General features: G+C 38.5%; 1 protein-coding gene across 6 annotated transcripts in view; it reads left to right on the forward strand.

The window, feature by feature from the left end:
* Nucleotides 1–13,084, forward strand: part of Papss2 (3'-phosphoadenosine 5'-phosphosulfate synthase 2) — a 76,846-nt gene that overhangs the window by 57,058 nt on the left and 6,704 nt on the right. For 4 of the 6 annotated variants that reach the window (XM_013077210.3, XM_004858339.3, XM_087184859.1 and 1 more), the window contains 2 exons: nucleotides 1,092–1,106; nucleotides 5,190–5,395. In XM_013077210.3, the coding sequence (XP_012932664.2) occupies nucleotides 1,092–1,106; nucleotides 5,190–5,395 (221 nt within the window). The remainder of the gene's footprint in view (nucleotides 1–1,091; nucleotides 1,107–5,189; nucleotides 5,396–13,084) is intronic. The other 2 variants (XM_087184862.1, XM_087184860.1) reach the window with 1 other exon arrangement.

The following is a 13,084-nucleotide window of genomic DNA, read 5'->3' on the forward strand; positions in this document are numbered from 1 at the left end:
ATAAAAATAGCTCTGTCTACTCAGTCCAAAAACAAAATGAGTAAACAAAAACCAAAAAACAAATCATTTGTTAGTGTTTACGTATAGTATGAATTACTCTGTATATTATTCAAGGACCAAGCTTCATATTAATGTATTATTTTACTTTATCTCTCACTGGAAATATAGTTGCAGGGTTGTCACAGACAGTCCGGTCATAAATGTTACATGTAGCTGGGTGTGGTGGCACACAACTGTAATCCCAGCACTTAAGAAACATAGGTAAGAGCATTGCTGTGAGTTTGAGGCCAGCCTGGGCTATATATCAAGTTCAAGGCCAGCCTGAGTTACATAGTAAGACCTTGTCTCAAAAAAATAAAAATAAATGTAACATTTAAATTTAAAAATGAAACACCAAGTGTGTGTTTACTGATGGATTCCAAGTGAGATCAAAACATGGCAGCCTTATGAAGCTCCATCGTTTAATGGCAAGTCTCCTGCAACTCTGACTTTCCAGGCAGAGCATGTGGGTGCTCCCTGGATACCACCAGCACTTACTAAGCACCAGTGACTCTGGAGTTTGAAGTAGGTAATCACCTTCAATCTTGTTTACACTACTGTGAAGACATTTTGTCCACATGAAGAACCAAGGGTTGAAAAGGTTCAATAACTTACTTGAAGTTTGAATTCAAATCCAGGTTACCTTGGGTCTAACATTTTACTCAAAACATCTGGGATTTTAGGGCGGTTCTGGGTAGTTTGTTCTGTACCCCTCCCAAAGTCCGATTTGGAAATCATTTGACAGTGGTTGTAACATTACATGTTTGCAAGAGGTAATTTCTTACTGGCATTAGAGATTAGAGATTGATGTATGTTATAGTGATTTTAAAACAATCATCTGAACAATGCTTTTGGAGTGTGTTCAACAATTCTGACTTTATCATGATTTAGTGTCACATACTCTATTTTTTAAAATAGCATAACAAAGAGTTTAGTATATTTGTAAGTTGTAAAGTGTCATAATAGGAACTTATTCTTTGATATTGTTCGCTTAAGATTATTTTTGTGGAGAGTTGAAAACTTGTTTCTAAATTGTGTTTGTATTCCTCCAGGCATGGTCCATCGTGGTATGTACTTTAACTTTCCAAGTAGTTCAATTATTATAATTAGATATGTTACATTAATTTAAAATGGTTAAAGATATGACTAAAAACAATCTAAATTAACCAGTTGGAATCATTATCAATTCATGATCCAACCAGTTATAGTAGAATATTACCACATTCTTCTATTGATTGGAGTCCAAATAATAGGAGATTTCTGGATCAGATGAAGCTCTTGTTTATAATGATGTGTTTGACCAACAAAAGTAAACTTGTTTCTAAATTATTATTGTACATTTTGTTCCTGAGTTCTTTTAAAATTATGATCCTCTTGGGCTGGGGATTTAGCTCAATGGCACCATGCCTGCCTGATAAGTGCAAGGTCCTGAGTTTGAGCCCTGGTACCAAAAAAAAAAAAAAAAAAAAAATAGGATCCTCTCAAAATGACTGTTAATCCCCTTTCAGTTTCATAAAAATATGGAAAAAATTTTCTATCATATTTATAAAATATTTTTAACTGATGAAGGGATAAATCTATTTTAGATGCAATTTAAAGTAGGTTCACCTGGTTGGATTGTGTATGACTGTACTTCATTTGTTTGCAATGTGTGATTATGCATGAATTTAATTGTAAACTATCATAATTGATAGTTATAGAAATGAAAATAAATATATAGTTACTGTGACTGTTAGCTCCTACATTTTACCAGAATTAAGAGTTAAAACTCTAAAGATAGCATTTATCAACTGCTACTGTTTTCATTGTTGGTTTTCCTTAAAAAAGCCTACTTATGCACTAAAGATTAATTTAATGTTTGCTTAGAAACAGTCTATGCAATGAATGAATAGATTTACAAGGATAAAACAAAAGGTTTGAAAATTATTAAAGTAAAAGAAAAATTATTCAATTAACAGGAAGGTTATCTGTTGTGCTTGCCATGGTTAAAAAACCACCATACTCTTCCATAATGAGACATACTACAGTCAAATAAACAAGACAGTTCCCACCAGAGCTGAAACACATGAAAGAAAAGACTAGAAGTTAAAATCCTTGTTGAAAGCCCTTGAGGAGGTTCAGTGCAGTTAAACTGTTGGAAAGTTTTGTATTAGAGGAGTTGAGGAAGATGACACTGTTGATTTTTTATACCCTTGTGGAGCTGCAGTTGCAGGCATCTGAGATTAGTTGGCATTGTTACTCAGTAGAACTCCTTTCATTCAAGTTCCACAGCTTAGCTCCCTTCTTTTGACAACTGTCAGGGAGTGCTGCATAGTCACTGCTGATGTTCCCTCAAGGCCAAGTTGAAGGTGAGTCAGAGGCTACACTGGGCAGGAACACAGTGGACTGGAGGATGTGATTGTGAAGTGTCCCTTGGATTTCAATTCTGAATAATTTATGGAAGGCAGTGTTGCAGGCAGGACTAGGCTTCCTGCAGCCATCTACTCTACCTTTAGCTATGAATTTTGTTTTACTTTATTTTGGTCAACTCACTCTACCGACAAAGTCAAACATCATGGTCTTTGAGTACTGTTAGTAAGAAATCCAGAGAAAGCATGATTTATTCAAGATGTCATCAGCATCCTCAAAGGTGTTGCTCTTTGTTAACCTCTTTCCTTTCTCCACAGATGACTGGACTATGTGGTGGATTTAGTCACCTTCTAAACCTCCATTAATACAATGCTACAGTATTACCACCCACCAGCAACCTAGGGATACACATTATTTACTATCCCATTTTTCAAATAAGGAAACTAAGTTCAGAGAAGTTAATCAACACACTTAGTAGGTGAAAAAACTCCCACTTTGCAAAGGTGTTGGCTGTTCTAACTGCCCGTGAACTTTAAAACAGAGTTACGTGAATAACAGAACTCTTGTTTTTTGTGCACTGTATCTAATTGGTAGTTTATGTTGGAGGGTTTTATGATAGACTGGATTTATTTTTTTTGCAGCAGTTGTTATCTATATTCTGTGACAATCTTTAGGTCCTAGTAAATTTTGGAGAGTGTTCAAAATGTTCAAAGTGATATGGCTGAAAAGTTTCATTTCATAGGTGCTAAGGCAGAGTCTTATGTCCCAAAAGAATAGAATTCAGATCTTTAACTCTGTCACAGGTATTCTAAACGTTGGATTTGAAAGTTAGGTTTAAATGACTTTATTAATTTATGATACATTTCCTTAAATCCATAAATAACTGGATATGTTTTCTCTAGAATTCTCTTCTGAATCTTGAACTTTCCCTAATATTCTTTTATGTTACACATGTAACTAGTGGCTCTCATTTTCTCACCTGTAAGTACAACTAAAAACATACATCTTTATTGGCATGTTAGAGGGCACTGTTACAAAAAGTAATGGGGGACATAGTTTTGTAATTTTTTTCTTTACATTGTTTAGCATCAAAGCCAGATTTTATCCTTTTACCCTCCAAACTAAAAAGCAAATACATCTTTTAACTGTGGTATCTTACATTTACAAAAAACAAAAACCCTCTTATCCACTCAAAAAAAAGTTTCACTGAGGATGTTGCTCAAAGTAAAGGAACTTTTCAAAATGACTCTGTCATCACATCATTTGTTCTTACAGTTATTAAACTGAGTTTTAGTGTAATGACACTCCAAGGACTGGGACCCCTTGGGGATTGCTGACACTGAGGGAACCCCCCATAACTATAATTTTAGACTCTGTTTTAGGATTCTCCAGAAAAACAGAAATAACAACAGCCTGGCAAGTCCAAAATCTGCAGGGTAGGGAAATCCAAAAGCCATTCTGCTGTCTGAATTCCTTCTTCTTCTGTGGAGATCAATCTTTTTATTTTCAGGCCTTCAACTGATTGGATGAGGCCCACCCATGTTATGAAGGGTTATCTCTTTTACTCATAGCTTACTGATTTAAATGCTAATATCTAAAAATATCTTCACAGAAACTGTAAGAATAATATTTGACCAAAATTCACCTGGATCTGTGTCCTAGCCAAGATGACACATAAAATTAACCGTCACAGTTTTTCTACTTTTTTTTTTCTTCAAAGTTTTCCTGTTGCATTCTTTGACATCAAGCTGATTACATTTTATGCTGCTGAAGAAGTAGCTTCCCAGAACAGCACATTCCATACCTCCTGATTTGTCATACTGTATACTGAGAAATCAGAAAGCTCAGTTTATTCAAATTCCTTTTAAAGTAAGAGATTCAGCATGAAGTTGACAGGGCTCACATTCCAAAGAATGTGAATGTGTTTTAGTAAATGGTCTTATATCATTTATTACTCTTCCTTGGTTTTGTCTTGCTTTGAGATATAGTCTCACTCTGTTTCCCCAGGTTGGCCTCAAAGTCGAAATCCTTCTGCCTTAGTATCTCAAGTGCTGGGAATATAGGTGTGTGCCCCTGTGCCCAGCTTCCTCTGTGACTCTTTGACTCATGGTTACCAATTGTAGTTGAGCTAGCAAGACTTCTGACTCCCACATAAGTGGGATTACCAGTCTCCTCAAAAAGAAAGATGAAGGGCTGGGGATTTAGCGCAGTGGTTCCGATGCCTGCCTCCAAAGCGCAAAGTCCTGAGTTTGATCTCCAGTACAAAAAAAAAAAAAAAGAAATAAAATAAAGATGAAACTGTACCTGGAGGACAGTGAACATCAAGAGGACTACTGTTTGAAGTCCCACTGATTTTGAACCCTCTATTTTTTTCTCTTTCTTTTTATTTAGTGTGTTGGTACTGCTCAACATTATTTCAAGTTTCATTTCCAAGAAAAACTAGAGGTTTTTGTTTTGTTTTGTCAACCTTTATTTTGTTAAATTGGGTTTTTAAAGATTGTAAACTCCCTAGTGCATTGGGCTCAGGACCAAGCTTTAAAAACGGAACTCAGAAGGGAGTCGCGCCCTCCACACTTCCTGGGGCCACTCTTGTGATGTGAAACTCAGCCCCCTTCGCACATATTCTCTTCCTCCCGGCTCTGCTAGGCCCCCAAAACTGTTCATCCCAGGCTGTGCTGGGTCTGAGTCTTGAAGCCTTTCGAAGGAACTCCTTTGCAAGGGGCACGTGTACATTTGAGTCAGCCTTAGGAGACAGGACGCCTTGCATTTGGTATTCACGCATCACACGGGTCTCTCTGCAGACGGAGTGATCAACATGAGCATCCCTGTCGTGCTGCCCGTCTCCACAGAAGACAAGGCACGGCTGGAAGGGTGCGGCGAGTTTGCCCTCATGTACAATGGAAGGAGGGTGGCTATTGTACGTGACCCTGAATTCTACGAGCATAGGAAGGAAGAACGTTGTTGTCGTGTGTGGGGGACAACATCTACAAAACACCCCCATATCAAGGTAAGTTGCAAAAACTTTGGAAGGACTTTCTTGATCTATTGCAACTGAAGACAAAAATAATTCTTTTTTAACTTCTTCATGGAGGATTTAGGAAATCAGGCTCAGTGGAAGAATGCATTTCTAAGGTAGGTTTCGCAAGCCTCGGGAGGTCTCTTTTTAAAGGAGTAAAGAAATGTCTTTCTGTCTGAGAGCTGATCTCAATGAGCTCTTGAGTCCTGAGGTCCTGTGATGGCTACATCTTTAACTAAATGGGACCAAGTAGGTAATTTAGCCTGATATTATGAATAGAGGACCAACGCCATAGCTGTCACTATGCACAGAACTGGAGCTGGAGCTTGCAACCCTGTTCGTCTTGAAAATGCTCAACAGAAATATTTTCACACAGAATGAGCCAAATGAACCACTGCAAAGAGAACTATGAGTTCATGCTCTGTAGTGAAAAATGTAGGCAATGACCTATTTTCAGAGAGCAAAAATCAGCACAGATATGACTGAATTCCCAGAGAAAAAATACTATATTTTCATAAGGATATTTTCAAAAATGAAAAATGTGTTCAGCTAGGCATGGTAGTTCAGGCCTGTAATCCCAGCTACTTGGGAGGATTGAAAGTTTGAGGGCAGCCTAGGTTACACAGTGAGACTCTGTCTAAAAAAAACCAAACAATAAGTGTTCATTTGAGGTCTATCCTACCTAAAGGCAAAATAGAGTAAACCTCCTCAGATTCCTGCCCAGCTTCTAACTGCTCTTGGTGATGGGCTGAGAGTGAGGGGATATTATGGAATCACTAGCTGTGGTTCATTTCCCATAAGAAAAATATGTGAAATTCTATCAAAAACTGTTCTTCATCCAAGAGAAGGGTATTAGAGTGGAAATGAAAATAGACATATACTACTAGTTTGACTTCTCAAATTCCCCAGCTGGTCTGTCAGCAAGTTCGCAAGTAGCACTGAAAGTAACCCAGTGCCCGGGGGGGCTTCACCAGCCTGTGTTGGATAAGGCTGGTCCTCTCTCTGGACCTCAGCTTCTTTAGTGACAAACACAGGGACTAGACTCAAAATAAGTCTAAGGACTTTTCCAGCCCGTGATTCCCACAGGAAATTATGTTTTTGTTTATTTGCTTTTCAGTGGTGAAATGTTCCAAGATAGGAAAGACCTCTGGCACCTCTTTAATCTGACCATAGAGTTCGATGAGACACAATTATCTCATTTGAGATAAGTACCTTTGGTCCAGATAAAGTCTTCTGTACAGTTTTTCTCAGAGTTTGTCAGACAGTCCTTGAAATTGCTGGATAGTGACTCAAGCTGAGAAATATGTTCTTGGCTTCAGTTATATCTCTGATCATTTTTTCTTGATCATAATCATAGAGGTTTGGGATCATATCTTCTCATAGTGACCCAAAGAATAACGGCCTTCCATTGTGCCACTTCAGATATTTCTCCCCTTTGAGTCTAACTTATGCATCCATGTGACTTGCACAGGAAGCTCTTAAGTGATTACTTCTTTCTATTCACCTTGTCTTGCAATGTAGATAAGCAATTGGAGTCAATTCTTAGTACAGATATTCCTTGTTTAATGACCTGTTTAGTGACTTTGAGATTTACTACCTGCCACTCAGACTTACAAACCATCTTTATTTTTCTTTAGACAGTTCTGAATATCTTATTTATAGAGAGTCTCAATGTCTTTTTTTGTTCAGTATACCTTGTTTATACAATATTGTAATTCTTTTTTGTTGTGGTAGTGGTTTTGTTTTGTTTTACGAAACAAAGTCTTGCTACATAGTTCAGGCTGGCCCTAAACTCACAGGGATCCTCCTACCTCAGGCATACACTACCATGCCTGGTCAGTACTGTAATTCTTGCCCATTGTACTGTTTTATGCTGTTATACATTACAGTACTGCAGGTAAGAGTTATGCAGATAAGCAAAGTCGTCAAGTTGGAGTTTTCTTTGACCATTTCTTTGTTCTGAATATTATAATGTACATATTATATACAATTCCTCACTTAGTGACCAATTCATTTAATGACCTAGTCACAGGACCAGAACTTGGTCATTAAATGTGGAATGACTGCAGTCAGGGAGAGTCACTCGTGACTTTGACAGTTGTTCTGTACCATTAGACCATTAGAGGGACTCTGTAAACATTCCCAATGAGCTAGTGGTGAGAAATGAGCCATGCGTAACCCAAGAGAGAAAGCCACTTACCCCACACACACTACGCCTTAGTTGTTGAAGGTGCACTTACCTGACAACATATGAGTTTTATTGGGAAAAGAACTCTTCATTGTGGGTTTTTGGCACCCGGAAATTCAGAGTCATGCTTTAATATAAATGTTTTAGAACCCACAGCCTTCCAAACATTGTTATTCTCAAAAGTAATCATGGGTCTCCTTGTATTTCCATGTGGCACTGGGAATGATATCTGCAGGGAATTGTCACAGTTGCCAAGTTAATGGTCTGCCTCTCTCCCATAGCTTTTCACTGATAGCACTTAACCATCTACTAAAGGACTATTTGAGTCACTAAATATGGAACTTTGTGATATGATCTCAGATGTAATAATAAAGAGAAGCAGAGGAAATGTGCAAAATTATATAATATTTGGAAAAAACCCTACTCCCTTTCATCCATGGCTCTCAAAGCTTTTCCAAGCAGTAATTATTTCTCACAATACTCTTGTGAAGTAGGTAAAAATCACTACTCCCTGTTTTATAGATGTAGAAATCAAGAGAATAAGATGGACTTCCCAATGAAGGATGGGAATGAGGTTTTATACTTTTTAGCTCCCGGTGAAGATCATTTAGTCAGAGCAACAGAAATACCTGGAGAGCATTACAAATGACCTGTGACTGGTTCCCACCCTCACAGATTCTGATGTACTTGGCTTGGGATCAGACTTGGAACTTAGGGGTTTTAAAGCTCTCCATAACTTGCACATGCAATGGTGGTTGAGAACCACTTCATTAGCAAATTTTTTGGAGCTGTTTCCTGTATGTCTTTGTCTGATATATCGACTACTAAAAAAAACTGTGATTCCAACTGCTGACCTACATTCCAAACCAAGATGAAAAGAAAGAAGTTGTCACTTAAGATCACATAAGAGCTTTCTGTGCAAGTTATGTGAATGTATAAGTTAGATTCTGAGAGTAGAAATATCTGAACTAGCATGATGGAAGGCTGTTATTCTTTAGGTCACGATGAGAAGGTAAGATCCATACCTCTATGATTATGATGAGAAAAAAATGATCAGATAAGTAATTGAAGTTAATAACATATTTCTCAGACAACTCTGACTCAGCATTCAAACTCAGCACTTTCAATCTCTACCCAGCCCTGCTCCACCTCTTGCGTCCCCTATCCCACCAACAGCCCCACCATCCAAATGGTGGCCCAGCACCAAAGCCGGGATGTCATTCTTGCTTCTGTCTTCTCTTGTTCATATAATCACCAAGTTCTAACAATTCTGTGGCTCAGATATTTTTCAACTTTTCATTCCTTTTCTGTCCCAACCTGGACCATGTCGTTTCATTTCTTCCTTCTTGTCTTATTCCCCTTTAACCCCATCAGGAGTGAACTGACCAGCTGTTATGTGGGAACTGTTTTGCAGACATGATTTACCTCTTAGCCTTTCACTACCACCACCCAACATACTTTCCCCTCCGGTCATTCCAGAACTGGCCGGTAAATCAGGCTCTCTCTTACTTTTACACACACATGGCCCTCAGCTTAGGGCATTGTTCCTTCCACTTTCACCTCTTCACCTTATTCCTTCTTTGCTCCTTTCAGAACTCCCCTTTAACTCCCATGGCCCATAAGCATGACTAACAGCCCTTCTGTGACTCCTCAGAGCCATGTGTATTTATCCTGTCCACACTTGTGACAGGTAATGCTGAGGGTAATGCTGAAATATCAGCATGGGGCCCCTGATGAGACAGGAAGTGCAGAGGGAAGGATCTGGTTTTCAGGAGTCCTAGACCTGGGTCCTGGCTTTGGTAGAACAGTTGTGTGCACTTTACCTCTGCCACTTCCTCTCTGTAAAACTGCTTTCTCATCTGAAAATAAGGATATTAAATCTACATCATCTCCAGGTCCTATAAAGCTCGATTCCATGATTATGGCAGATGCCACATAAATAAATGCATATGCTTCGCTTGTGGGGTGTTAGTTTGTTTTTCTTCTCTTCTCTAAACCTACTACACCACCCCCCTTTTAGCTTCTTTCCTTTCTTTCCTCTCCCTTGCTTCATTCTGACTTCCTCTTCTCCCAGTTTGTACATTCTTTCATCTTCTCCGGATTGTTTCTTTGGAGTCTCCTCCCCTTGCCTTAAGCCTATTCCATTTACTGTACCTTCCTTCCATTTTTATGCTCATGTTTGAGTTCATTGATCTCCTTTTTTTTTTTTTTTTTGCACTCTTGTTGTCTGTGATTCCAGACCCAATTCTTCTTTCTCTACTTCAGACTCCCTAAGTCTGTTCCTCATTCCTCTCCACGCATCTGATTCTATAAATCCCCTGGAGTGGCCCTTCTGCCTATGGCAAGGAATGAGTGAGGACTTTCAGGTCATAAAACAATGGACTTTCGTTCCTGATAGCTGGACATAGCTCTGGGGATAGGCAGAACCGTAGGAGAGAGAGCTGCCCTTGGAGAGTTGTTTCTCTCCATTGCAGAAATAACACAAGCAGAGTTTCAGCATAGCTTTTTAAAACAGACTTGCTGTCAGGGTGGGTGGTGAAGGAAGTTGGTTCAGTGCTTCAGCAGTAGAGGATACAGCAAAACAGTGTAGGGCAGACCCCTAGTGTCCAGAATGAGTAACTGCACCTCCAGGGATTTGATCTTCTGCTTTCAAAATTGTCGTCTGTGGTCTAACTGTAAGCAGTGAGGACAAAATTATATACACATGTGGGTATTTGAAAATATTCTTGTCCAATTATTTGCCTGAGCAACAGTTTAGAAAGGGGGCCATAAATACAAAGCCAAATCTCTTGCACAACTTCCCTCTTCCCTGGGTTTCTCAACCTTAGCATTATTGACATTTTGGGCTAGATAATTCTTTGTTGTGGGGGCTGTCATGTGCAGTGTAGGATATCTAGAGGTATCTGTGGTCTCTACTCACTAGATGCCAATAAAGTAGACACTCCTGTACCAGTTTTGACAATCACAATTGTCTTCAGATATTGTCAAATGTCATCGGGAGAGGCAAAAACATCCTCTGTTGAGAGACACCACTATGCCAGTCTCCCATTTCCTGAGCCCCTCTGGGATGCAGGTCCTTAGAAACCCTTAAATCTAGCCACTCTAGGGAAATGTGAGCCAAAATTACACCATCAGTACCTTGGACCTTCTTACTAGGTGTTTTGAATCAGTCAGCTTTCTCTAACTCACACTTGCCTCTCTCTTCTATATTAGCATTTCATGGGACCACACTGTCTTCATACAAATGGAATCATACAATATTTGTCTTTTTTGTGACTGGCTTATCTCACCATAATGTACTCAAGATACACCCATGTTGTAGCGTTTGATGGGATTTCCTTCTTTTTATAGAACGAATAATATTTCAGTGTTTTTTGTGCCACCTTTTATTTATCCATTCAGTTGTTGATGGACATCTGGTTCCTTTCCATCTCTTGATTGTTGCCAATAGCTGCTGTGAATGTAGATGAGCAAATATATCTTTAAAACCCTTTTGCCTCCTTTGGATATATGCCCACAAGTAGGACTGTTTTTGCTTTTGTTTTTTGAGACAGGGTCTCACAATGTAATTCCAGCTGACATTGAACTCACTGTGTAGCTCAGGCTGGCCTCAAACTCATGGCAATCCTCCTGCCTTAGTCTCCCTAGTGCTAGGACTACAGGCATATGCCACCATGCCTGATCAGAAGTAGGCTTGCTGGATCATATGGCAGTTCTATTTTTAATCTTTTTCAGGAACCTCCATATTGTTTTCCATAGTGGCTGCACCTTTTACTGTCCCAATGTGCAATGGTTCCAATTTCTCCATATCCTTGCCAATACTTGTTATTTCCTGTTTCTTGAAAATAGCCATCCTAATGGGTGTGAAAAGTCTCATTGGGGTTTTGAGGTGCATTTCTCTTGTAATAGTGACATTGAGCTTCTTTTCATATGTATTTGGACACTGTAGATCATCTTTGGAGATACAGTGGTACCTCAGTTCATGAACTTAATTCTTTCCACAATTCTGGTCACAAACTGAATTGGATGAGAACTGAATTTAGTTCAATGGTTAGGTTCAATGTCGGCTTTATGAGGAAATTTGGTTTGTGACCAGAATTGTGGAAAGAATTAAGTTTGTGAACTGAAGTACCACTGTATGTCCATTTTTAAATAGGGTGACTTATTATTTTGCCCATTTTTAAATAGGGTGATTCATTATTGATTTGAGTACTTTATGTTCTGGGTATTAGCCCCTTACCAGATCATATGATTTGCAAATACTTTCTCTCATTCTATAGGTTGCCTTTTCATTCTGTAGACTGTGTTTTTTTGTTTTGTTGTGTTTTGTTTTTGGTACCGGGGATCAAACTCGGATCCTTGCGCTTACGCAGCAGGCGGCAAAACCACTGAGCTAAATCCCTGGCTCTAGACTGTGTTTTTTAATGAAAAAATGTTTTAAAATTAGTCCCATTTTTCTATTTTTGCTTTTGTTGCCTCTGCTTTTGGGCTATATTCAAGAAATCAGTGTCATGGAGCTTTCAACCTTGTATTTTTTTCATAAGAGTTTTATAGTTTTAGATCTTGTATCTTTAATTCACTTGGAATTAATTTTTGTGTATGGTGTAAGAAAGGTCTAGCTTTATTGTTTTGCATGTAGAAATCTAGTTTCCCCAATATGTTTGTTGAAGATACCCGTCCCCCCAGTGTCCTGGAATCTTTGCTGAAGATCTTTTTAGAAAACAGAGATTTAGCTAATATTGTTTTTAGCTTTAGGTGTGGATTTTGCTATATTTTGCTGCTCTTTAGAGATTTTTAAAAATTTTAAGATAAATATAAGTGAATCTTTTGAGAATTTCCATAGAAATTATGCCCCCAAACAGTTAACTGGTAGAAAACTAACTTGTCTGAATTTTTCTCCAGGCCCTCTATTTTGACTCCCTATATTATTAAGGTGTAAGATAAATTAGACTATAATAGGAATGTGCTAGCAGCCATTCCAAAAGTATGGTTCACAAAACCTTGGAGGAATCTACGACCTATGCAGAGACTTTCCAAGCTTTAAATTATGCTAATGACAATAAGACATTATTCACCTTTTTCACTCTCTTGACATTTACACAGCCAGTATGAAAACAACAGTGGGTAAAACTGCTGGCACCTTAGACTTGAGACAGTGAGGTCTCAAGTCTGTGTGGTCACTTTTCTCTCAACACCAGAAACTTGCAGTAAGAAAAATGCAAACTCCACTTAAGAAAGATCCTTGATAAAGCTGAAAAAATGATTATTAAATCTTGACCCTTGAGTTCATATCTTTTTCATATCCTGTTACAAAAAGGGAGTCCACATTGAAGTACTTCTGGTGTATACATCAATATACAGTGGCTGGCTTAAAGAAAGGTACTGTGTGATTGAGCTGGAGCAAAACTAGCCACTTCCCCCCACACTCCATGAAACTTCATTTTTACTTGAAAGAATGGATGGTAAGGTATGATTATTCAGACTTGGATATT

Source organism: Heterocephalus glaber, unplaced genomic scaffold (assembly GCF_053883595.1).
Source record: "Heterocephalus glaber isolate CG9 unplaced genomic scaffold, H.glaber_assembly_v1.0 deba00001497, whole genome shotgun sequence".
NCBI classification, from domain to species: domain Eukaryota; kingdom Metazoa; phylum Chordata; class Mammalia; order Rodentia; family Bathyergidae; genus Heterocephalus; species Heterocephalus glaber.